This window comes from Thrips palmi, unplaced genomic scaffold, assembly GCF_012932325.1.
Source record: "Thrips palmi isolate BJ-2018 unplaced genomic scaffold, TpBJ-2018v1 HiC_scaffold_4, whole genome shotgun sequence".
Lineage (NCBI taxonomy): Eukaryota > Metazoa > Arthropoda > Insecta > Thysanoptera > Thripidae > Thrips > Thrips palmi.
Genome location: NW_023144631.1, coordinates 1,445,880 through 1,470,911, shown reverse-complemented (window position 1 = coordinate 1,470,911; position 25,032 = coordinate 1,445,880). Strand labels below are relative to the sequence as shown.

Below are 25,032 nucleotides of genomic sequence, written 5' to 3'. Positions count from 1 at the left end.
CTCTCTCTCTCTCTCTCTCTCTCTCAGGCCACAGGGGAGCGAGAGAGACAGAGCGACGAAAACGCAACGCTACGAGCCACCAGCCCGCGAAAACAAAATAATTAAAACCCAATCCCGGCGGCCGGCACTGCAGTCAATGCGAAAGGCCCAGGGGGGAGGGGGAGGGGGGCGGCCGCCGCATCAAAGAGGTGCGCGAGGACGGCGCGGCGTGTTGTCTGTCCGCGAGCGACCGGAATGAGTTGGTCTGTGTGGGCGAGCGGAGAGAGACAGAGACAGACAGAGAGCCAGTGAGTGTCTCTGTGACACAGTGCCACACTGGGTCTACACCAAAGAAAAGGGATCGATGGCAGACAACAGGGAAACAGAGAGAGAGAAGGAGAGAGAGAGAGAGAGAGAGGTACGAGCGGTCGAGCAAGGGGGCGGCCACCGTGCTTTGGTGGTCACATTGCGGTCACACACACTCACACGCGGTACACTGCACGCACACACGCACACACACGAAGCGAGGCCTCGTGATATCGAGAGTGGGCGGACATTGTAAAGGCCCGGCCGGCGGCCCACGGTAGCCCTCGGCCCAGGGGCCATCACCACCACGCCGCCACCCCGTCCACCTTCCGCTGCTTCCACACGATGCCGCACAAAACTGCGCCTGCATCCCCCCCCCCTCCCCCCCCCCCCAACCCCATCACGCCCGCGCCACTCTGTCCCGCCTTCTATTCCCCCTTTCATGGGCAGGGTGGCCGGAGCGGGCCGGGGCGGGCCGGAGGGCCTAACATACTCCAGCATCGGCATGCCCGAGCATGCCACAGTGGGCCATACAGCCAGTCCCTCCGTCCGACCCGCCAGGACCCACCTTGCCGCGGTGGACAGCGGCGGCGGCAGCCCTTACGCGGCGCGGCCCCGTCCCCGAGGACGCCGACGAGGGCCGCGCGCTGCCCAGGCTGCCCGACGCTGCCCAGGGCCCCATGAATGAAAATGAAACACGGCGGCACGGCGGCACTGAGTAATTCGCGGCCAAAAAAGGACGCCTCACAGTGCGGCGGCGAGGGAAAAATGAAAAGGAATCTTAATTTGAGCGCGCGGCGCCGAACTTGATTACGAGCAGCAGAGCGCTCTCCTTTGTGGCGCCCGGGCCGTTTTGAAACACCTTCCTCTCTTTTCTCCGATCTCGCCCTGTTTGCGCGGGGCTAATAGACGCTCGGCGAGCCATCCGCCGCCAACGGGACGGCCAGCGCCACGCCGCGGGCCGCCCCCGCCGTGCTTTAGGCCGTCCTCGTCATAAACACGATCCGTCTTGCGGTTTCCCCCGCTCTCCCGGCCGACAGACCAGCCCCACGTCTCGGCGCCCCGCCCGCCCCGCGAGGGCGTTAAAAATTGGTAAATATGACGTGGCTTGCCTTCCCTTCCTCCTTCCCCGCGCTCGGCTCTTCGCTCCGCACTGGCCGCCCGGCCCAGCCAGCACAGCCAGCACAGCCCCACGGCTCTCATTTCCCCAAGTAGGGCGTAACTCGCCGCTAACTGCTGCCATTCTTTACGCCCTTTCCAGTGCGCACGTCACTCTCACCCCCTCCACCGTGCCTTTTCCAGTGCCGCGGAACGAGAGGGCCCCGGAGGCGGCCGTGCCGCGCCGTGCCGCGCCCGCAGGGAGCCCCCGCGGCCCTCGTGTTGACTATTTCATAAGTAAAGACCGCGGACTGACTGCCGCGAGGGGCGCCAAGTACGACTTGCAGTGGCGGGGCGCGCGGCAGCGTGACAGTGTAGGTGACCCGCTGCGCGGGGGTTGTTGTTATCTCTGCCCGGACCGCGAGCAGTCGCCGAGGAGGGGGGAGAAAAGGACGCCCGCCGCGCGGTGATTCCCAACAGTCCGTCTCTCTCGCACCCCAAAGGGGCGACCCCCATGAGTGTGTACTGAAAGGGAAGACAGCCCCGCTCTTTCGGAAATCACCATGCTGTGTCCGTGGACCCCGAAAGTTCGGCCGGGGGATGTTTTCGCACCAAGTGGTCGCCGACAGATGCGCCAACCTTACGCAGGAGGTGAGTCTTGAGTACATTTGCATCAATTAAAATTGACGTAGCTCACCTTTCCGCGTGCACACGCCGTGAGGCGGGGCCTGTCAGGTCAGCCAGCCCCGGGCGGCACGGCACGGCAAGGGGCAACAACTTTTCCGGCTGCCTTTACTGGCGCGCTGGCGTGGGCGGCCCTGGCCTGCCGCCCTGGCCGCGCTGCGTTCGGAGAATAGCGCTGAATTTGGCCGCCTCCATTACCATTCTCACGGCGGTGCTGCGGCGGAATAGAACGGGGAGGGGAAGGGGGAGGGGCGGAAAGTGAAATAAAGTGGCGTCCTCGTTACACCGCGGCGAGAGGTGCGCCGCGAGAAGCCGCCACGCCGCCGTCGTCGGAGAAGTCGGAGTTTGGAGGAGCCGATTGGGTACTTATTGCGATTGAGGGGGATGAAGACGGAGGCGGGGGCGGGGCGGCCGACGACGGACACCCTCCTCGGCACTCTCGGCCGCGAGCAAGACGAAGAAGAAGAACACTTTGGGCGCGAGTCCGCGCGAACTCAAGTAACGAGACCAGACCGACCCCATTCATTCTGCACGCGTGAACGCGTGCAATCTAAAATGCTAATGAAAAAGGAAATTTTTGCTCCGCCATTTTTGGCGTGCGCTTTACGCGAGACAGGTGCACGCGGACTATCCCATCCCCGCGCACGCCGCGCACGCCGAGCATAACATAATCGTGGGGCGGGGCGGCCGGCCGGCCGACGCCTTGTTTCCAAGTTATTTTCAGTCGACCGCGTATGGCGGGGCGTGGCGGCGCGGCGCGCGGCGGCCCGGTGCGGGGCGGGCGGGCGGGGCGGGGCGGGGGGCGGGGCGGGGGCGGGGCGGGGCGGGGCGGGCGGGCGGGGCGGCCTCGGCGTCCATTATTGAGGCGGTCGTCGTCTCGGTGACGCTGACGGCGCCTCCAAACCATCGAGAGGGATCCCTGCGCGAGCGGCAGCAGCGCACCGGGCCGCGGGACGCGCGCAAGAGAGACGGAGAGAAAGGCAGGTTGACTTTGGCTCTGGCAGCGCCGAAGACGCAAGACAGAGCGGCGCGCAGCGCGCAGCCCCGCCGCCTGCCACGCGACCCAGAAACATCCTGATCCTGGGATTGACGTCGGCCCGACGGGGACGCAGGGCGACGCAGGGCGACGCATACACGTGGATCCACGGCGGGGGGCTTCCGAGGTCGTTCGCCGCCGTTCGAGGCTCCGAGGCCCGCTAAGCCACCGCGCCCCGCCCCGCCCCGCCCCGCCCCACCCCGCCATGCGACAACGGGGTGAGTTTGCTTCCACAGCCCAAACACAGGGCACGGCGCAGGGCACGGCGGCACGGCACAGGGCCCCGAAATAATCCCCGCACTTCGTCGAGTGCATCGGCTGCAGTGAGTCGAGGGCGTCGGTCGGGCCCCCGCCTCGGTTCCGCCGTTCCGCTCCAGCGGCGCGCCGCGTGCCCCTCGCCGGGCCCCTCCCGGCTGCAGCCCGGCTGGCCCCTCTCCTCGGCCCCTCCCCGTATCATCGTCACATTGCGCGCCCAGACTTGACACATGTAATAATCTGAGGCCGTGACGCCCCGCCCCGCCCCGCCCTGCCCCGCAGCCAGTCACCTCCAGCTGCCGCCCCGCCCCGCCGCCGGAACCTTTCAATCAACTTCGGCATCGGAGGGGAAAAATGGAGATAATTACAAACAACCACGCAGCGGCAGCAGTGGCGGGGCGTGGCGCGGCTGGCGGGTCATCATCTTGCCATTGTGGGCGGGTGGACCGCGCCGGCCGACGCTAGAGCAGTGTAGCGACAGGATGCCGGCGGTCATCCACTCCGCGCCGTTTAATTCCACGTCGAACAATGTCCACGTCGCGACATCGGCGTGTGTGTGTGTGTGTGCGTGTGTGTGTGTGTGTGTGTGTGTGTGTGTGTGTGTGTGTGTGTGTGTGTGTGTGTGTGTGTGTGTGTGTGCAAACACGGATGGCCGCCGCCAAGCTGCTGCAGGTGCAGGCCACCGGCAGAAACACATGCGCCGCCCGGCGTGACGCGGGTGTGACACTCGTCGTGAGTGACACGTCAGCAGTGGGACACGTCAGTGACGCGTCACATCAAGGCGGCCGCAGCCCTTTCCGACCGGAGCACCGCGCCAAACTAATGGACGTGAAAATACGCAACGCAACCGGAAACCTTGCCAGTGTATCCTCACGCTGACGCGCGCTGACGCGCACAGGCACGCCCGCAGACCCCATGACGTTTCAGCGGACGGGTCTGCTGCGCTGCTTCTCCGACCCATCCCGTAGAGGGGCCAGGGCCAGGGGCAAAGCCGGGGCCACCAAAATGTTCCGCTCGATCCATTTTTCAAACGGCGGCCCCCTCGTGCTATCCTGAGTGAGGAGAGAGGGACCCCGAGGCCTTGGCGCCTCGGCCGGGCAAACGGGCCAGACACGCGCGTGCGGCGGAGCGGCGGTGCGTGCTGCCGAGCCACAGGCGGTGGGGAAGGGGGGGGGGAGGGGGCACCCCCTGCACAGATGCCCCAGTATGTAAGCAATACCCAGGCAATTGACTGTACCGCGTACCGCGGGTTGCTGGCCGCGGGTTGCTGGCCGCGTGTCCCGTGTTGCTGACCGCGTGTCGCGTGTTGCCGACCGCGTGTCGCGTGTCGCCGGCCGTCGAGGAGGCACGCAGCGACAGGCTTTCCTCGTCGACGCGGCGCCCGCAGCACAGCCCGGCCACAGACAAGCAGGGGTGCGTGTGTGACACTCGTGTGGCGTGCGCGCGGCGTGCGCCACCGCACGCCAAGGTCAAGGACATGATGAAGGGGCCACGCCACGCCACGCCGCGCCGCGCCTGGTCGCTCACGCGGATTTCTTTTCCACGATCTTCACTCGCTGTGGACCCGATGCGGGTTCGTTCCTACCGTACCGTCGCTGCGTTTGCTGTCCCTCCGACCGACCGTCAGTGGTGCAGTGGTGCAGGCTGCAGCTGGCCTGCATCGCCTGCATCGCCTGCATCGTCTGCCGCTGGCTGCAGCGAAAGCCGCCAGAGTGCAGCCGCCGCCCTTTTCACTATTTTGCTCCCCTTTTTTTCGCCTCGCCTTTTATCGCCGTTTCATTTCATTTGCGATTCCGATGGTCGACGGCTGCCATTTCACGGAAGGGCGAGGAGGAGGGTGCCGGGGCCCGCCCGTCCGGCCTACAGACTGATTCCGAGAGTCGCTTGCGTCGCTGTCCCTCTCGCACTCATGGGGCGTCTCTCGTAGGTGCGAGAGAGAACGACTCTCGGAATCAGTCTCCTGCAGGGCAAGCACACTGGAAGCAGTTTGGCCAAACATACTCGACATGCCCGTCTGGACGTCGCGACCCGACCGGACGGCGGCGGCCCCGCGCGCTGCTCCTCCAGCTGCCGTTGATCCCCGTCTCCCTCTTCCTGCTTAGAGCTCGGACTCCCAATCAATCTAATTGGCCCCGCCTCGAGTGACGAATCGTCGGGCCTCTGGGTCTTGGGGCCCCAGTGTGTTTGTGTGTGCGCGCGCTTATGTGTGTGTGTGTGTGTGTGTGTGTGCGTGTGTGTGTGTGTGTTTTCTATCCCCGCCGTGCCATTAGCGTGGGTGCAGGCAGACGCCTTGTCTGGCCTGCCCTGCCCTGGCCCTGCCGCTGCCTCTCTCCGTCTCACTTTTTCATCCCCGGGCCGCGGCGGGAGGAAGCAGGACGGAGGATCCAGAAGGTCTGCCCGAGGCAGACTGGCACACTGGCAGCGCAGCGCGACACGCAGCCTCTCGATAAAACGGACCGAGAATAGAATCCGGCATGGAGGAGCGGAGCAAGCGGAGCAGCAGCGCGATCAAGTCGGTCACCGGCGGGGGAGGGTGGGAGAGAGCGAGAGAGAGCGAGAGAGAGAGAGAGAGAGAGAGAGAGAGAGAGAGAGAGAGAGAGAGAGAGAGAGAACGGCGCCAGCACATGCCTCTTCCCTTGGCCAGGCGTACGTACGGTATCGGCTCTGGTCGTCACTGCGGGCGGATTCAGACCGGTGCCTTCGTCGCTCTGTCTCTCTCGCACTAGAGGGGCGTCCCGTCGGGGTGCGAGTGCGAGAGCCAGCGGCGCAGAGTTTCGGAACCAAGCTGCAAGAGAGCAGAGCGCGGCGCGTACGCACGCCAGACACGGCGGCGCGACGACTTATAGCACGTCGTCTGCTGCGCGCCGTCTGCCCTGCCGCCGCCTGCTCTCGAAGAGTCGTCCTGACGGCGCAAAGCGGATAGCACGTCATGCAGGCGCCTCTGCCGGTCCTACATCATTAGTTAAGTTTCAGGGATGCGGGACCGGAGGGGGGGGGGGGGGCTTTACAGTGTGGCGCGTGTGGAGGCCTGGCCGATAGCACGCGCGGGGCGGGGCGGGGCGGGGCGGGGCGGGCAGGGCCAGGCAAGGCGCGCCCCGTCGAGACGCTGCTTCGCTGCAGGGCGGGTGGTGGAGGCAATGAGGAACAAGAAATCGGACGGGGCACCACCACCACACACCGCGACTGGCAACCCCAGGGGGTGGAAACGGGGCTGATTTGGCGGGCCTTGGCTGCGGCGATGCGTGCACGGCCGTTTTTGCCGTTTTCACCACTTTACCGCGTTAGTTGGTAAACCACTTTCCAGCTGAAGTAGTCGTCTTAACGACAAAACCTCAACGCGTACTTAAAGAGTAAGGTTGAAGGATCAGCAAATAAGCTCCTTGGGCCGAATTGATACTTACAAAATGAGATATTCACATTTTTGTAACTTGTTTACATTTTTTTCGGCGTTTTCAGGCCAGAATCGCCGCGCCCGAACGCGGATGAGCCATTTAAAACAAGTTACAAACATGTCCATGACTCGTCCTGTGGGTTTCAAATCTTCAAAACGGGCTTATTTTCTCGAAGAGACAACATTACTCTAGAAGTACACGTGCAGGATTTGTGCATAAGATGTCTACTTTAGCTAGAAAGTGGGTTTCTAGGAACCACAAAAAAACAACAAACAACGGCCGTGCACGCATCGCCGCAGCCATGGCCCGCCAAATCAGCGCCGTTTCCACCCCCTGGCAACCCGCACCACGTCACAAACGTTTGAAGGGTTTTCGACCCAAACTGAGTACCCGCTGTTTCACCATTTAATCCAGCATCACTCCTTACGGGCGCACACAGTGTATCCACCGGGCCGAGGTGAAAGTCCTGTTCATCCGACTGCGACGCTCACTCTCACTCACTCCCTCCGCGGGCCGCACGGGCCTCGCAGAGTCATTTATCAGCCCCACGTTAGCGACGCGACGCCGCGCCCGCCCCGCCGCCCTGGCTGGATCCATTTAAAGGTGTACGCGCTTTCAACGCGTCGCCGAGCGTGGCGGCGGCGTGGCAAGGCGTAGCGTCCCGACAGTTTTCTTTGCATTCTCTCAGCACTTCGATCTCGTCCCCGCGGCCCCTCCAGCCCCATCGTGTTTAGCCTAACGCGCACGGTGTGGTTATTGGGACCGGGCGAGGCGGGGCGGGGCCGGGCGGGGCGGGGGTTGTTAGCGTGTTGAGCAGCCAGGAGACAATGGAGGTTCAAGGGGGTGGGCTTGACGCGCCAAGGCTTGACGCAGGCTTGACGCGGGTTGACGGGTGTCAGCCTCGTGCGCGTCGCCTATTGATTGGGTCCAAGGGGTTGGAGAGCGCCCCGCCCCGCCCCGCCCCGCCCGCCCACCGGAAGTGATTGAATCAAGTACACGGTCAAGTACTGCGCGAAGGGCTACACGAGGGCGGCGCGCACTGAGCACCTTTGTTGGCTCGGCGAGTCAATGCACACACAAGGGAGGCTCATTACAGTGCAGGCCACCACGCGCGACTCCGGGCAAACTTCATTACGCTACACTGTACTACGGCCGTGCGGTCGGCCCACTGTCCGCCATGGCGTCGCGCAGCCGGAAAGCCCCCCCCCCCTCCCCTTTTCAACAGCCATATTTCCCGTTCGCCATTTTCCCTACCCCTTTTCACGGGCCGCAAAAAAAACGGCCGCGCAAAAGTTGACCGCGGCCAAAGTTGAGGGTAAATACGTGAAAGGGAAAGGCCGCACCTGCGCCGCGCAGCCTCGGCCCGCCCGGCTAGCCTCGCCCAGGGCCTCGAGGAGGGCCCCGCCAACGGCCCGCCGGCCTGCAGTGACGCTCCAAGCTCTCCAAGGCCTGCCCGTTTTTCCTGGTTTGCCAGGTTTTTCCTCTTTCCGCCGCGTCAGACTGCGCGCCGTGAACCAAGTCCCCCGCCCCTTTTCCAAGCGCCCCGCCGCCGGGGGCCCACGGGGGTCCAGGTGGTCTCAGGTGGGGCGCGGCCCGCGCGGCGGTCGAGCGAGGCTGCCTCGCTAAACTCGTGACGGAACGGAGCCCCTTTTGTCAGGGTGGGATGCTCGCACGTCAGAGCCTTGCGTGGCGCAGCTCTCGCTCTCGCCCACGCTCTCCCACTGGCAGAGGCCCTGCACGCCCTGCAGCCCTGCACGCCCTGCACGCCCTGCACGCCCTGCACGCCCTGCTGCAGCCCCAAGCCGTCGGCACTGTCGGCACTTGCATGGCAGCAATAGGCCAGTGATTGCGCCTTGTTCTGCACACATTGCAGGATTGGAGCGTCCGGGGTGCAAACACACACACGCACACCCACACGTCTCACACGCGCACACACACAACTCAGCAGTGATCTGTGAGCAGCTGCTGACGTTGGTTTCCTTGCAGTATTTCTCACACAATTCATTGAATTATTCGTCCGTCCATTCGTCCACTCATTCATCCATTCCGCCTCCCCTTAATTCGGACATTCATTTATCGATTCTTCATTCATGAGTAGCGGCAGCGAGGCCGGCGCCAATCAAATCATTCAATCCGTCCGACCCTCGCGGCGCACATACGCACACACGCACGTCCTTAACACAACAAAGCGAAACAAAACAAAACCAGCAAAAAGAGAAAAAACAACAACAAGTTGTTTCGAAACTGAGGGCGGCGGCGCTCGCGCCGTGCGTCCGCCGGCCAAAGTTACACGGCCACTTTTCAAATTGGCGGCCGCCAGCAGCGGCGGCAGCAGCGGCGCGTCGATGTATCAATCAGGGGCCTCGCCGACGTCCACTAGACCGTTATTTATACCAAACTCTTCTCGAAACAAAAAAAAGACGAAACAAAAATGAAAACCGAGATAATAAAACGAGCCCCCTTCCAACCCTGTCTCATCGAACGCCATTGCCATTCCCATCCCCCCATTGGCCGCCACTGGCCTCATTGATTTCCTCGCGTGCAGCGCCCCGCAGCGCCCCGGACGTCGTTGTGGACTGTCGCGATTTCTCATAGCGGTCACGCCGGGCGACGCGGCGACGCGGCGACGCCGAGTTGCGCTGCGCTTTCCAGACAGACAGACAGACAGACAGACAGACAGACAGACAGACAGACAGACAGACAGAGACGCAACCGGCACTGGCTGAGCGGGCGGTGCCTCGCCATCGACTTGGCCCCATGCATCCGCTTGAGGCGCTAGAGGCGGACACGCCCCCGTGCCCCCGAGGCCCCGAGACTGGTCCACGACCCAGAGTGCGTCCCCGCCGTTTCCTTTGCCGCCCGAATCCCTCCCCCTCCCCTCTGTCCATTGCTGGTATGCTCTGCGGTTACCCGACTGCTGCTTGGAACCCGTTTGAAGTCCGCGCCCCGCCGGGGGGGCCTCCGCCTCACAGTGGGCCACAAGACCGGCGCCGGCGGCCAAAACTCCAGACGCGTTTTGAGCTCCAGGGTCGCCAAACAGGACTCGAACCGAGCGTGTGACCCCACCAATGGAGTCCGCGTTCGGAGAGCTATCCATTGGTGGGGTCACACGTCAGTTCGAGTCCTAGAGACTCTGCAGATCAAAACGGGTGAATTTAGACCGCCTTCACCGGCCTTCTGACCCACTGTGCGCCTCCGCCTCCGCCGTCTTCCGACACATATTCGCACCGCAGCCTCCTTCGCCGAGAGAGGGTAACTCCTCCACCCTGCCCCGCGCGGCCCGGCGGCGAGGCGCACGACCCTCTCGGCGTCCTTGCCGGAGCGTGCGTCCCACGTCCTTGCCGGGGGCCTTGGCCCTGGCCGCCCTGGCCGCCTGGCCCTACAGTGCCGTGTCGTGTCGGGCCGATCCGCAAGTCTCCATTAATTTGCGATCGCAGACAAGCGGAAAATTGGGTCGAGCGATGCGGCATGCTGCCAGTTCCGACACTCCTGCGGTGCGGTGTGCTGCAGGGCCGCAGGGCCGCAGGGCTCCACGACAAGCGACACAGCACGGCGGTGTCGTCGTCCGCGTCCCCGAGGCCGAGGCGAGCCCCCAGGGCGAACGGCGGTCCGGGGCGCCGCTGTGTCGTGGAGGAGGCCGTGACGATGAGGCCTCGCGCCGCCCGCCTCGTTCGAGGCCTCGTTTCATGTCGGAAAGGGGAAGGCCGCAAGTGCGGGGCGGGGCGGGGCGGGGCGTCGCCGACGGGCAATCACGACCACAGCGGGGCCGCCGGACCTCGTGGGGGTGGGGGCGGGGGCGGGGAGGCCCAAGGCGACGACGGCAACCCAATTTAATCCGCCCCTCGGGGATCGGAGGACACACAGGACACAGGGCGCGCGGCGGGGCCGCGGCCGAGGAGGTCGCCGAGGCCGTCGCCGGGCAGTGCAGGTGCGGGCCGAGGCCACGGCCGAGGCCAAGGCCGAGCACGCCGACTTTAACGACAAGCTGCCCCGGTCGTATTGTCTGCTGCGCAATGATAATCGATCCATTACCGCGGCGTGGCGCCATGCTGCGTGCGCTGCAGCGCCACGACGTCCGCGACGGCCAGCGACAATTAGAAGGCCGAGCGTCCCCCTGTCCGCTACAATTAAGCCCCTTCCGCGTCCCCAGCCTCGGCCACGGCCTTGGCCGCGAGGCGCCACGTCGGGCCACTTTGCACGGCAGCGCGGCCCAACTTGGCGAGATCTCTGCCCCCCCCCCCTCCGCCATTCATCTGCCGTGCACGCCGCCCTGACCCACAAGGCGACACGGCTCTCCTTTTTAAAGACCCTCCCCCTCCCCCTCCCTCCCCGACCACCACGTCCTGCGTCCTGCAGGGGCTGACCCCGGACCCGCCGCCACCGCGACGACGGCGCCTGGCCGCTGGAGATAAAACGTGGCGCGAGTTAGGATCTCCTGCTGCTCGCCAAGACGCGCATCGCGCGCATTGTGTGAATCCAGTCGCGCGCCCCGCCACGCCCCGCCCCGCCGATTTATGCGGTGCCGGCGGAAGCGCGCCGAGGCAAAAGTCCGCGCCTGCCGCCGCGCCGCCGCGCTGCCGCCAACACCAGTTGTATCGCAAATCAGGAAGTTGATATCAGGATGAGGAGGTGTGTGTGCGAGGCGCGAGCGGCGCGAGGCGGGAGGAAGGAGGCGTTATGGCGGCGGTACATCTTGAATAGCAGCAGGCCCGGGCCGTGCTGCATGAGGGGGCGGTCGGGGGGGGGGGGGAGGGGGAGGGGAGGGGAGGGGAGAGGAGGGGGAGGGGGAGGGGAGGGGCGAGGGCCGCGCGATGCATTACCCTCCCTTCTGGACTTGGCGGACTTTGCGATAGAGGAGCCCCGGGCTGCTCCACCTGCTCCGGGCTGCTCCGGGCTGCTCCGGGCTCCAGAGGCCGTGGCTTATACCGAGGTGGAGCTTTCGCTTTGTTGTTGGTCCCGGTCTCGGTCCCGGCCGGCTGTTGGAGGCAGGGGCAGTCTGGCCGGGCTGTCTCCAGGTCACCGCAGGGAGGGATAAGCCAAGGCCCTCCCACTCCCCCTGGCCACGGCCAGCGACCCTCCAGAGCACTGCAGACTCCACACTCACTCCGCACCCCGAGCTGGCCCCTCGCTGAACGGACGGCCGGCCCGGCTGGACTCCGCCGAAAAGCCTTCGCGGCTTCCGTTCGACACTCTAAAACGCCGCGGGCAAAAAAAGGCTCGCACTGAAAAATCGAAAGGGGATAAAAAAGAAAACGAGGAAAAACACGCAAATGACTGCGGTCGACTGGTTTAGGAGCGGGCCGGGCGCTTCTTTACGATGAGAGACAAAAGTTGGGGAAGAGTCGTTAGGACCGAACGTTCATAAAGACCAGCTGCAGGCGGCCCGCTTTGCGCCCGCGTGTGTGCGTGTGTGTGTGTGTGTGTGTGCGTGTGTGTGTGTGTGTGTGCGTGAGCAGTGCGGGTCGTTAGCCATCCGTCTGCCGTTACAATCCCCGACTTTTGCGACCGACTGTACAGCTCACTCCGAATCGCGGGCGCGGCCTGTGCGGCCTGCGCCACGACGACACAAAGGCACGACTTTTGCGTTTCCTTGTTTCCCCCAAGCGGGGCTCTTTTGACCCGCCCGTTTTACTTTTGCCCTTTTTGCTGTTCGTGAAAATGTGTGCACCGTTTCGCCCACCATGTGGTGACACAGTCATTTCCTCCCCCGACTGTACCCACACACACACACTCAACCAAACTCCCGGAGCGTGGCCGCGGGGCCCTGCTGTTGCTATGTGGCGCGCTGTGGCGTCCAGAGGGACAACGGGGCCCCGTACGTATCGCGCCATGAAGCCCCGTTGATGGGACGTGCGTCGGGGACTTTTCCAGCGAGCGAGTACCCCCCCCCCCCTCCCCCTCCACGGCCCTTTACGTCCGTCTGCCCTTTCGCGCCCTCCCGCCGCCCGCTTGCCCGCTTCCAGGCGACACGGGCTCATAAATCGCGCTGTTAAAAATGTCCCGCGTCGCGCGGTAAACGATACATCGCCGGCGATCCATCGCGCCGCGACGCCCCCCCCCCCCCCCTGCATAGCCCCCGGGACATCCGCTATGACGCCGATGACGGTCATGGCTCTGATTAGCCCGCTGCGGGGGCCGGCCAATAACCGCAGCCTGATTACGAACCGCGCGGTGTTTTCGTCGCTCCGTCTCTCTCGCACTCGCGGGGCGTCCCGTAGGGCCCGTAGGGTTGCGAGAGAGACGGAGCGATGCGGTTGTTGGGTTTGAGATCGGAATCCGCTGGCCGGACGGCGGCACCGCCATCCGACAACACCGTGATCCAGCAGACTGATTCCGGGAGTCGTTCTGTCGCACCCACACGGCACGGCTCGTGAGTGTGAGAGAGACAGAGCGAGGAAAACGAACGACTCTCGGAATCAGTCCGCAGGATTCCAGGATCCAGCCGGCCGGGCGCCCACACTGGAAGCATGCCGCTCCGCTCCACCGCCGCCGCACGGCGCACCGGACCGACGCCCTTTTTCCGAGAAGCGCGAAGCGGAGGAACGCGCGGGTCAAACGCGGCGGCCGCGGCGCTGCAGACTGAGTCGCTTTCGTCGCTCTGTCTCTCTCTCACCCACACGGCGCGCCCCACGAGTGCGAGAGAGACAGAACGACGAAAACGACTCTCGGACTCGGTCTGCTGCGACGCACACATGTGGAAGGGGAGGCGCAGGGCAGCGGGGCAGCGGGCCTGAGGCCCGAAAGGGCCGTGGGCTGGGAGGCCTGGCTGGGGGACACTATCTTGACGCTGCCATCGGAACAAGCTGCCTAACGCTTCCAGCCGGGCGCACCCGCAGCCTGGCGCGGCACGGCGGCACGGCGCGGCGGCCCGCTAACTGTGTTCCGCCCAGCAAGGACTTACAACTGGCACCGCAAGCACTTACTGCTTGGGCTTATCGGCGCCGTGCGGAACCCGCAGCGGCACGGCACGGCACGGCCCGGCCCCGCCGAGGTGGGCCGCGGTGAATCGGGGAGGACAAGGGCAAGGGGGGCGAACAGGTAGGCAAGAACGCAGGAGCGGCAAGCCGCCTCGCTTCACGGCCTCGGCCTCGGCCTCGGCCGCCTGCACGGGGAGCGGCAGGCTGCTGCGCGTCCTCCACGGCCTCTACGGCCCCCGCGGCCTCGGCCAGCGCCGTCAAAGGGAGCGGCAGCGCGACGAGATGAAACTTTTGGGCCGCGGCGCGTGAGGAAAAGAGGCAGAACCAGCGCCAGAGCCAGAGCCAGCAGGCCGTCGCGCTGTCTCGCTCGCACTCACGGGGCCAGCCGAAGTGGCGCGAGAGAGACGGCGCAGAAAGTTTGGCGCGCGCGACCCGCTAATCCGGCCGCGAATAAGCATGCGTGTGCTGGCGGCGGGCGGTACACTGCTACAGCGCTCCGACCGGACTCGCGGGGGGTCCCGTGTGGGTGCGAGGGAGAGAGACGCACTGCCGGACGCCACGCAATCGGGGATATTTGTGGGCGGCGCAAGATTTACCGAAAGGCGGGTTAAGATAACGAGGAACTAATCGGGCAGTCGGCGGCAGTTGGACGCAGTGGCCGCCCAAAGTCAGCGAAAACGACTTCTCTGACCATTTTTGCGAGGCTACTGCTGCCAAACTAGATGCGGTCAAAGGCTTCCCGAGGCGGGGCATGAAAGAGTAGGGTCTTAGGAATACCAGAACGTTGAGGGAGGCCTTTGACCGCAGCTAGATTGAACGCAGCGGCCGCCCAAAGTCAGCAAAAACGGCTACTTTTGGAGATTCAATCATTTTTTGACCATTTTTGCGAGGCTACTGCTGCCAAACTAGATGCGGTCAAAGGCTTCCCGAGGCGGGGCATGAAAGAGTAGGGTCTTAGGAATACCAGAACGTTGAGGGAGGCCTTTGACCGCAGCTAGATTGAACGCAGCAGCCGCTTAAAGTCAGCAAAAACGGCTACTTTTGGAGATTCAATCATTTTTTGACCATTTTTGCGAGGCTACTGCTGCCAAACTAGATGCGGTCAAAGCCTTCCCGAGGCGGGGCATGAAAGAGTAGGGTCTTAGGAATACCAGAACGTTGAGGGAGGCCTTTGACCGCAGCTAGATTGAACGCAGCAGCCGCTTAAAGTCAGCAAAAACGGCTACTTTTGGAGATTCAGGGGGTGCCGCCCTGCCTTGCCGCCAAGCCAAGCTCGGCAAGCGCCATGCCCTCGGCAATGGTCGCTGACGTGCGGGCGCTACGGACGTCCATCCGAGGTGGTTGGTGGCTTAGCGCCAGCGGAAGGGGAAGGGGAAGGAAAAGGGGAGGGGGAAGGGAAGGGCGCACCGCAGCACAGCGTAGTCTGGCGGAGCACACACAGCCAGAGTGACTCGGGACGCATCTTGACTGCATGTGAGCACAGCCCGCCGCGCCTCGCCGCGCCGGGTGGGGCCCTGGTGGGGCCCGCCTGCATATGGAATGAGGGCGGAAAGAGAGGCCTCGGGCCGTCCGCCCCACCCCGCCCCACCCCGCCCCACCCCGCCCGGTGGGACTTTGCGCGGCTCTGCGAGCTCTGCAGTGCCTTATTTCTTGTGCAGACACGCCATGCGACAGAGTCACCTTCTTGCCTGCCTCGGTGCGCGGGTTGTGGCGGGCCGTGGCGTGGCAGGGCGGGGCGGGGCGGGGTGGCCCCGTCACCGTCGCCCACCCCACCCTGGCGGGCAGCCGCAGACGAGCCGCAGCCAGGACCGCATGGCAGGGCGGGGCGGGGCGGGGCAGCGCCGGCACAGCAAGGTGGCGCCGGCCGTCCCGTCGCTCCGCCCGCTCCACTGAGCCGTGCTTCCCTCGCCGACCAAGGCGGCCAAGGCTGGGCATGACGACAACGAGGACGGTTCCCGGAAACCGCCGCCCTCTCGTGACCAGCGTACCGCCCTCCAGAACGTTGCGAAAACGCGGCGAGGGCCACATCACATCGTGCGCCGCCTGCAGACTGTCTCTCTCGCACTCATGGGAGTGCGACAGAGACAGTGCGACGGAGCAGTGTTCGGGATCAGCCCGTCACTAGGGCGGGCGTTGGCGGCACCTCGACGCCGGCAAGGTGGCACACCTGCGCCGCCCGTAACGCCGGCCCGGCAGTTTGGCGCCGCGTGGTTGGCACGGTTGGCACTACACCGCAAGGCGCCGCAAGGCCGCGAGGTCGGCACCGCACCACGTGGCGCCCTGCCGCCGTGCCGCCCTGCCGCCGCCTTGCAGTCCGAGATGCCATTTCGCCCAAGTTGGGCTCCCCGCAATATTAGCGGAATTCATAACGGAGACAGGCAGCGCCGAGGAAAAGCAGCAGCAGCAGCAACAACAACAACAACAAGATCGCAGACGGAACAAACAACAACACCAAGGCGACGGCGGGGGCGCTGCTGCTCACTTTGATTTATGCCGTGCTCTAGCTTCTGATTAATTCGCGCCTCGGCGGGGGAGGGGGAGGGAAGGGGAGGGGATCTAGATTTTTGTTGAGCGCAGTCCGCGCTTTGTCCTGTGTGCTCCGCGCTGCTCCGCGCTGCTCCGCGTCGACTGCAGGACTTTATTAGGGCGACCCTCCTCATTCCACACTCTCCGTCTCCCTCGGACTCGCGGGGCGTTCCGTGGGGAGTGCGAGAGAGAGGGCGACGAAAGGGCTGCTCAGCCTGCAGTCGCGGCAGCGCGGCAGCCCCTCGGTCCCCCTCCCCGCCACGCCCCACCTTGACGTATCCCACTTGAAGGGTCCTACTTTCAGGGACGGGCTCCCACCTTGAGGCTCCCACCTACGGGCCCCACGCAGGTCCCATTCCGAGGCCCCCGTTCTGAGGGTTCCATTTCGAGAGCCCCGCCAGGCTACGCCAGGGTGCGCGAGGCCAGGCCCCCCGTTCCGTTCCCGGCCGCCACGCGGAACAGATAACCATTCGCGTAGTTCGGGCGGGCTTAGCGCGCCGAGGGCGCCGAGGGTGGCGGCGTGCGCCAGGCGTTCGCCAACGCGGACATGATGGCAGACGCTAAGGCCGCCGGAGATATGGGCCGTGGGGATGGAGGGGCTGGAGGGGCTGGAGCAGGATTCCAGGGGGCAGCCGGCACGGCTCCGCATGTAAACAGTGCAAAAACGAGCCTCATCGCATTTCCATAAGCAACACGCTCTCCCTCTCTCTCCCTCTCCCCCCGGCCGGTCCTGGGGCGAGCAGGCCCAGGCCGCGCCGCGCCGCGCCGTGTTGGAGGCGTTCGAGGCCGTGTTGCAGCCGAGCAGGCCGAGGCATCCGGGACCATTTGCCTAATCCCCGCCTACTCCAGTTAAATATTTGTGCCCTCGCCGCTTTTCCAGCGCGTTTCCGAAACGCGATCACGTCTTTCCCCCCCGAATCCTCGAATCCTCGAACCGGCAGCGCCATTGCCCGGATTAAAGATTGAAGGCGGGACCTCTGTTTCCGCAAATCGGTGCGCAGAATCTGCATTGAAAAATGAGCGCGGCGGCGGTTCCGAGGGCGGTTCCCATTCGGAGCGCCGCGTCGTCGCGCTCGCTGGGGACGGCGGGGATTTCGACCGCCAATATCGGTTTTGCAACCATCCGCGGCGCTTTCCTCTCTCTTCGCTGCATTCTTCTCTCTCGCACCCTGTGCGACGCCCAACGAGTGCGAGAGAGACGGCAGCTTTGCATAATTAATACGGCAAAGTTGTTGAAACGGGCATTAGTATCGGCGAGTGCCGCCAACCCGTTGGCCCGTTGGTGCGAGAGAGCGCGAAACTGGGCACCATTTCGCCGTTGCCATTCCGGTGCAGTGATTCAATCACCGGGAAGCACTTCATTCGCGCTTCTCGCCGCGGTGCCGCAGTGTTATTGGAATGGAATGCGTGTGGGGGCGTCGCTCCCCGCGGCCTCCGTGCGCGCGGCCAGGGCGGCGCAGGGCGCGGCACCCCGAGTGTTTGTATTGCCTTCGTTAGGGCCGCACTGGACCGCCCAACCCAAGACACACAGAGCGTGCACTGGATGTAGACGAGTTGGCGCCCCGCCTGCCGCCAGCCAGCCTGCACTCCGTGTACTCCGTGACCGGGACGGCCGGCAGGGATTGACACAGCCCCACGGCCCCACGGCCACTCCGTCCTGCGTTTTATTTCTCTCGCTCTCCCTCTCTTGTCCCGAAACACGCGCGCGGGCATCGGCCGGTCGGGCCCCGTTTTCCTCATCAGCCGTCCGTAGTAAAAAGACAAATAGCGCCGCCGGTAATTCGTTGCTGTTGACACTGGGGCACTTTACGAGGACGACGAAGTACAAAGCTGGCGAGGCCGTGGAGTCCATGGCCGTGGAGTCCGAGGCCGTGGGGTGCGAGGACGTGGAGTCCAAAGCCGCGGACTGCACTGTTATCGGCGGGGGGCGAATGACACACGGCACCGCGGCGTGAACCATGAAGTATGGCTCGAGCACGGCAGCACGGCGGGCATAAACGAAAAAACAGAAGGCTGGACGCGTTGATCATGACAGCCGAATATAAAACACAGAGCAACAAACGCCAAAACGGGTCCCCCTTTTTGCTTTTTATCGGGGTGGCCTCTGTATCGACGCTCCGACGAGGGTGCGCGCACGGGGCGCGGCGTATCGCACGCAGCCAGAGGGGCGGCACGGACAGTCTACATCGTTTCTACACCACTGTGGGGTTGGCAGTGACGTGCCCTCTGTGATTCGACTTGAAGACAGTTGCTCCGAATCACAGAGGGCGCGTCACTGCCAACCCCACAGCGGTAAGGTGTTAACGTCTGCCAAATACCCTGCTTGTCCATCCGCACTCCACTCTTGTGCTCATGTGACCCTACACCATGGGCACATTGCCTTCACTCCAGGTCCAGGCGTCCCGCAGGTCTCCTAATCACACGCAAAGGCATGCGAAGAGCGAGTGCGATGCGATGCAACCCCTGCCCGCGGATGGGGCCGTGGACGCCGCGGACCGCGAGGCCTCGGCTTCATCCTGGTGCCGTACCGCGGTGCCGCCGTTAACGGTTCCTGGCGGCCGTTTGAGGCACCGTCCACTCCACTCGCCATAGAGGTTTACGACGTGAAAAGGGCCGGCCCCAAATAAACAGGTTTACCCATAACGCGCCGCGGTGCGCGCAGAGTTTACATTTCCATCGCACATCCCGTTTTAATTTCACGCCCTGGCAGGCGCGGGGAGCGGAGGGCGTCCTAGGGCGTCCCGAGGCGCGCGCGTGCAGCAATGGCGCCCCCGGATGTGCACCGTGCACCTCCCCGCGGCGCGCCGTCAGCCAGCGTCAGCCAGCGTCAGCAGCGCGCGCTCTGGCGGCGAGAAGGCGCCAGTCCCTCACCCCTCTAGACTTTTGGCGGCAGGGTTGTGTCGGCCCGCGGTGCGGTCGCGCTGTCTCCAGGGGGCTGTGGCGTGTGGGCTTCCGGTGGCCGCGCCGTGCCGTGCCAGGGCGAGGGGAGGGAAGGGGGACGGGACTTAATCAAAACTCATTTGAATGTTCCCGCCGGGTGGCCGTGAACCACAGCAGACGCGCCCCGCGATCCCACCTTCGAAATGAACCCTGCTCCCCCTCGCGGCCGCGCTGCGCACACAAACACAACAACAGGGCTGGTGGCTGTGTGTGTGTGCGGTAGAAAAATGAGGGGAAATAGAACAGCGCCGCTGCGGCTGCTGCTGGCCGTGTCGCTATTTGACCGAGAGTGAGCCCCCCCCCCCCTCCCCCGCCGGAATGCTCCGTCGTGTTCCCGTCCCGCACGGCGGCGGTGGGGCCGCGGTTCGAACCAAAGGCATTCCGACGCAACTTTTGCGGGGACGATGTCGGTCTGATGGCGAAAAAAAAAGGAGAAGGGAGAGGGTCGACTGGAGCCAAACTCCCCTTTCCTTCTGGCTTCTTGAGGTTTATGGTGGAATGTTATTGAATAACTCCAACTTGTCCGAGCAAGAAAAGGCCAAGCTCTGCAGGATAGACCACTTCACGTGAGGGCCCTGGCAAGGCAATAAGCGCTCGCGCGCACTGACAGGCAGGAACACACACACACAACACACGGGCACACCAAATGTGACACGCGGCGCGTCCGTCCGAGTGCACACGGCGCCACCATTTTAATTCGAATTTGCGCGCGCAAGGAGACAGGCCGGCAAAAGGGGCAGACAGGCCGACGGACGGACCATGAATATGCAATACGTGCAGCATGCCGGTGTGCTCGCGTTCCACTGAGGCGCACTGCAGGGAGGAGCACTGCGGCATCAAGGTGCGCACTGCCTGCCTGGCCGCTTTCAGACGGATGCGTTTATGAGCCGCGCGGCGAGTGGAAGAGCCCCGCCTCTTTGAATCCGACTGCCATCACGGCGGACAGTCGATGGCGTTTAACAGCGGGGCAGTCAAGCGGCACCGGTCAAATGGGGCTCACCTGTAAAAGGAGCGGCCAAGTCATCCCGGCGCACCATGTTGTCGTCGCTCGCCCGGCGGCACTGTCACATGGCGCTGGCGTCACAAGCACACACAAACGCGGTCACTGCTGTCGCGCGACGGTCGAATGGGGCTGTGTTGTTTTGGCCGGTTGTTCGTGCGTCGCGTCGTGTCTCGCGGCGGCGACTTCGGGCGTGCGTTGTCGTGACACGGGGGTGCCGTCACAGCGGCGCTCGCGGCTCGACTGGCTGAGCTCTGGGCCGGGGCTGCAGCGACGCGGCGGGGCTCGGCGGGGCGTGGCGGGGCGTGGGGCACGGCTCGCACGCCGCAGTGGTGGGGGCTGGTGCGGCGCTCCTCACAGGTCTCGCAGGGCCCGGGCCAGGCTGGCGACGCCGGCGCCCTCTGTCGGCCGGCGGAGACACCCGCAGCCACCCCTTGCCGCCCGGCCCCTGCGCCCTGAGCCAACGAGGCGCTGGCGCGCGCTGGCGCTCGGTGCTTGAGGAGGGTCAGGTCGGCCGCGCCTCGGCCAGCCCACCGCAAGGGCAAGGCCGAAGGCACCGAAGGCACCGAAGGCCGGCCGAGGGAGGCTGCGGACGCAGGATGCAGACCATCAAGGCTGAACTTTCTCAACGGGCATTTGGTCTTTGGACCTTCCAGTCAAAAATGCCTTTGAAAAATCGTGTTTTGGGCCGACTTTGAGCAGCCACTGCGTCTGATCCGAGGCGGTATTTCGTCCTCCCTCAACGGGCAATTCGTCTTTGGACCTTCCTTTAGCATGCCTTTGTTACGGAGTGCGATTATCTGCCTTGGTTTGGGAGCAGTATTGCCGCAAAGTTGATCAAAACGGTCAAAAATGCCTTTAAAGTCGGTTTTGATCAACTTTCAGACTAAACTGCACCCAAACTTGGGTGGATAATCGCACTCCGTAACAAAGGCTTGCTAAAGGTAGGTCCAAAGACCAAATGCCCGCTGAGAAAGTACGAAGGACCGCCTCGGATCGGACGCAGTGGCTGCTTAAAGTCGGCCCAAAACACGATTTTTCGAAGGCATTTTTGAGTGTTTTGATCAACTTTGAGCCAATACTGCTCCCAAACTAAGGCCCATAATCGCACTCCGTAACAAAGGCATGCTAAAGGAAGGTCCAAAGACCAAATGCCCGTTGAGAAAGTACAAAGGCCCGCCTCGGATCAGACGCAGTGGCTGCTTAAAGTCGGCCCAAAACACGACGTTTTAAGCAGTTTCCGCGAATTTATCTTCCCGGCAGTGCTCGGCCTGTAGGCCAGCCACGAAACCACCGTGGCCCCAGGCGACCCCAGCCACCTCGGCGCGACCTCTCAAAGTTTTTTCGCGACCCCAAGGTTGAGAACCACTGTCATACGCCCATGCAGTGAGTGGGTTCGTTAACGGAACGAACTTGTTGCAGGTTTGATCGTGTTTCTGTTGGCGCTGTGCTTCATCTCCATGCCGCAGAGTGCCGCGCCGGATCACGGCAAGTGTTGCAGCCTCAGTGGAGTTACTTTGCAATGCCGGATTCTTTGATTTTCGCCACGGAATCCTGGAATCCTGCTGAATGAAGCACGTGCTTCTGCTCTGTGCTGCAGTGTGGGCGTCGTCGGGCGACTGCGACCTGCACGTGGCCGCCGTGTGCACCGTGTTCTGCGCGCTGGTGCTGCAACGCGGCCGCTGCGTCCTGGTGTTCGGCTACCAGCGCTGCCTGTGCGGCGACGCTCCGAACTACGAGTCGCCGGTCCGCCTGGTCCCCGATAGCGGCAGTGGCGGCGCGACCGCGGCGGCCGCGGCGTCGTCAGAGGCCACCGCCACGGCGCGGTAGCCGGCAGCAGCGCCGCCGACATGAAGGCCGCCGCCTTCGTCACCATCATGGCCACGGCCTTGTACGGGGGTAAGCGGGAGGGCGAGTGGTGTCGCTTCATGTCGGGAAACGTCAGTGACGCATGTTCCAGCCAGAGCGGACCTGTTGTGCCTCGGCGGCCCGGAGGACTGCAACTCCCGGTGCGCGCTGAGCGGCGCTCTGTCGGGCACCTGCGTGCTGTTGGCGTGCGCCTGCCTGCGCCCGCTGGACGTCTCCACGGCCCCCGCCGCCGCGGCGACCTCGGACGACATGCCCACGCCGACGAGCGAGGCAGCAGCGACGACGCCGACCACCGCCACCGCCGACCCGAAGGCCGCGACCGCGCCGCCGCGGCGGGCACACCGTCGGCGAGGCAGCAGCGGGCCGAGGAAGCACTGGCGGCGCGGCGAGCCCACCAAGGCCGGCAAGGAGGACAAGGGGAAGGACGGCGACGGGGGTCGGGGCGAGGCGGGCAGAGAAGAGAAGGACAAGGACCGGGGTGAGGTGGGGCGCGAAGAGAAGGGCAAGGACAAGGACGAGGCGGACAAGCAGGACAAGGGCGACAAGGAAAAGGACAGAAGGGAAAAGGACAAAAAGGAGAAGGGGGCCGGCGGCAAGGACAAGCCGAAAGACGACAAGGCCAAGAAGAAGAGGAAAGGGAAGAAGAAGGCGAAGGATGAGAAGGACAAGGCAGAGGCGGACAGTGTGGAGGAGGAGGACGTGGAGCAGGAGCAGGAGGAGGACGACGGCGGGGAGGTGGGCGGAGAGGAGGAAGTGGCCGAGAGGAAGGGCGGCGAGAGCGAGAGTGAGTCGGAGAGCGAGTCGCAGTGCGAGTCGGACAGCGAGACGGACGAGGACGCCGACGAGGCCGAGGACAAGGACGTGACCACTACGGTGCGAAACAAGGGCATGGACGAGACTCGCGACGGCAAAGGGAAAGAGAAGAACAAGGACAAAGACTTGTGCTGTGCAGAGTCTAACTAAAGAACATTTTGCCAGTTTGGTATATTTACAAAATGGTTGATATTTGACGCACACTAGAATGTCACTGTACAACATAAGTTATTCCTACCTAGGCTGCGGGTCGGCTGATGGCCGGATCAACGCCCTGCATTACGTCGTGTCGGCATTAACAATAATTAAAAAGTATCTAGCACGCTTGCGTCCATCTTTTTTTCTGAACCATCACACATGAACGAGGTCAGCGGCGGCCCCCTTGCCAAGGGAGTGCGTAGCCCCCACCCATGTCGGGCTTGGCGCCGGCCCTGGTGCCGGACTGGCGGAACGCGTTGGCAGGCCCCGCCACCGCCGGCAAGGCGGGGTTGTTGATGATGCCGGGGAGGTTGACCAGGCCGCTGCCCTGGGCCGGGCGTACGCGCTCCGCCAGGCTGGGGTCGCCGTCGCCGCCGCCCCAGTGCGGCGCCCTGTCCGTGGACCCAGGGCCGCCGAACAGCAGCGTACCGCCGCCGAAGTAGGGCTGCGGCTTGCCGAGGCCGGGGGCCGCGGCGCCGAGCATGGAGGGCGGCTGGACGTTGCCCGGCGCCGGCAGCGCGTACGACGGCCGCTCGCGCTCCCCCTCGAACGGCGCGGGCCCCGAGCCCAGAGGCTGCAGCGGCGGCGGCGGCTCGGCGGGGGCCAGCGGTTGCAAGCCGGCCTGAGGAGGCGAGGGGGTTGGCGCCATCAGGCCCGGTAGCGCCACCAGGGGCTGCATGGCGGGCGGCATCTTGCTCGACACTGCGTGCCCCTTGGACAATTCCCCTGCGTGCTGTGCAGAACCATCTCAAGTTAGGGAGGGTGCTGGACAGCTGTTGAATGATGCTGTGGCTTGCGACTCACCATGAACCACGGCAGCGCAGTGGAGGTATACGACGACACCGGGGTGGCGGCGTGCGCGGCGTAGGCGGCGGCCGCGGCGGACACCGAGGGCGGTGCTGTCGGCGCCGGGCCCATTGGGGGCATGAAGTTGGGCGGGCCCTGAGGCTGGCCCGGGGGCATCCCCGGCGGGTAGGGGCCCGGTGGGAACATTCCCGGAGGGCCCTGCTGCGGGTACATGGGGTACATGGGCTGCTGCGGCGCCGTGCCGCCGTACGGGGGCATCACGTAGGGCGGTATGCCGCCGCCACCACCGCCCCACGCGATGGGGATGGGCATGACGGCGTTCACGTTGTAGTTGACGTTGTAGTTGTTGTTGTTGTTGCCGCCCTCCTCGTCGCCGTCGGTTCGCGAGTGGCGGTTGTGGTGGCGCGCCTTGCCGGCCCGGCGGTCGCGACACTGGCAGCCTCCGCGGCACCGCGCCGCCACGTGGCCCGCGCGCTTGCACGCCGCCGAGCACACTTGCTGGATGCACGTCCGCCCCGACATGATGGCTGCAATGCAACAGTTGGTGCTACCACTCTGAGGGACCCAGGCGCGCCCGGCCAGCCCGGCCAACCTACTCACTGTGGTCGGTGACGTCCACCAGTTCGTCTTCCGGGATGTCCGTGGCTGCACTGGCCGCCCCGCCCGCCGCGCCCGCCGCGGTCGTCGTCCACTCCAGCGCGGCTCTGCGCACAGCAAATTACTCCGTCACTTGCGGTTCACACTCGCCGCCGCGCCAATCCGCGCCAATCCCAATGCCCAAAGCTAACTCGGCTGCCAACGTCGAAGAGTTCGACTCCGGGACCACGCACGGGATGTGGACGACGGCGGGGTCGGCCACCCCGGCCGGCGTCGCGACGTTGTACTCGACGGCCAAGTGCGAGGAGGAGGCGGCCGCCGCGGACACCATGACGGCCACCATGGCGGCCACGGTGACGCCCGGCAGGCCGGCCATGCCCTGGTGGCCCTGGTGGCCCTGGTGGCCCTGGTGGCCCTGGTGGAGGGAGCAGCGGCCTCGCGTCGCGACGGCGATGCAGTGCCGCGCAGTGCGCGGCCGTGCTGCTTCAACTGCAGTGGACAATGGCCGCCCCCTCCCCTTCCCCTCCGCCCCCCTCTCCCCGCCATCCACTCGCCGATATTGAAATCCAGCGGCCTGCACGCGCTGGCGGAAGAGGACCTGGGCGGCCATCAAGG

General features: G+C 64.7%; 2 protein-coding genes across 2 annotated transcripts in view; both read right to left on the bottom strand.

Moving 5' to 3' along the window:
• The window catches only part of LOC117649797 (protein artichoke), a 79,083-nt gene extending 58,719 nt beyond the window's left edge, over positions 1 to 20,364 (bottom strand). The window contains exon 1 of the mRNA XM_034392866.1: positions 20,134 to 20,364. The gene's annotated coding sequence lies outside the window, so the exon portion shown is untranslated. The remainder of the gene's footprint in view (positions 1 to 20,133) is intronic.
• LOC117649489 (basic proline-rich protein-like) lies at positions 18,554 to 24,342 on the bottom strand. The gene is made up of 3 exons (XM_034392357.1): positions 23,818 to 24,342; positions 23,443 to 23,746; positions 18,554 to 18,606 (listed from the first exon to the last, which is right to left on the bottom strand). The coding sequence occupies exons 1-3, from the start codon at positions 24,340 to 24,342 to the stop codon at positions 18,554 to 18,556; spliced, it is 882 nt and encodes a 293-aa protein (XP_034248248.1).
• Between the last annotated feature and the right edge of the window lie 690 nt (positions 24,343 to 25,032).

Bases quoted from the DNA above. Each gene is read 5' to 3' on its own strand.
- LOC117649489 (XM_034392357.1), bottom strand. From the start codon at position 24,342: ATGTCGGGGCGGACGTGCATCCAGCAAGTGTGCTCGGCGGCGTGCAAG. The intron at 23,747-23,817 runs GTGAGTCGCAAG...GGTTCTGCACAG, and splicing joins CTGCGCTGCCGTGGTTCATG to CACGCAGGGGAATTGTCCAA. The intron at 18,607-23,442 runs GTACGCTGCTGT...GCGTGTGATTAG, and splicing joins GCAGCCCTACTTCGGCGGCG to GAGACCTGCGGGACGCCTGG.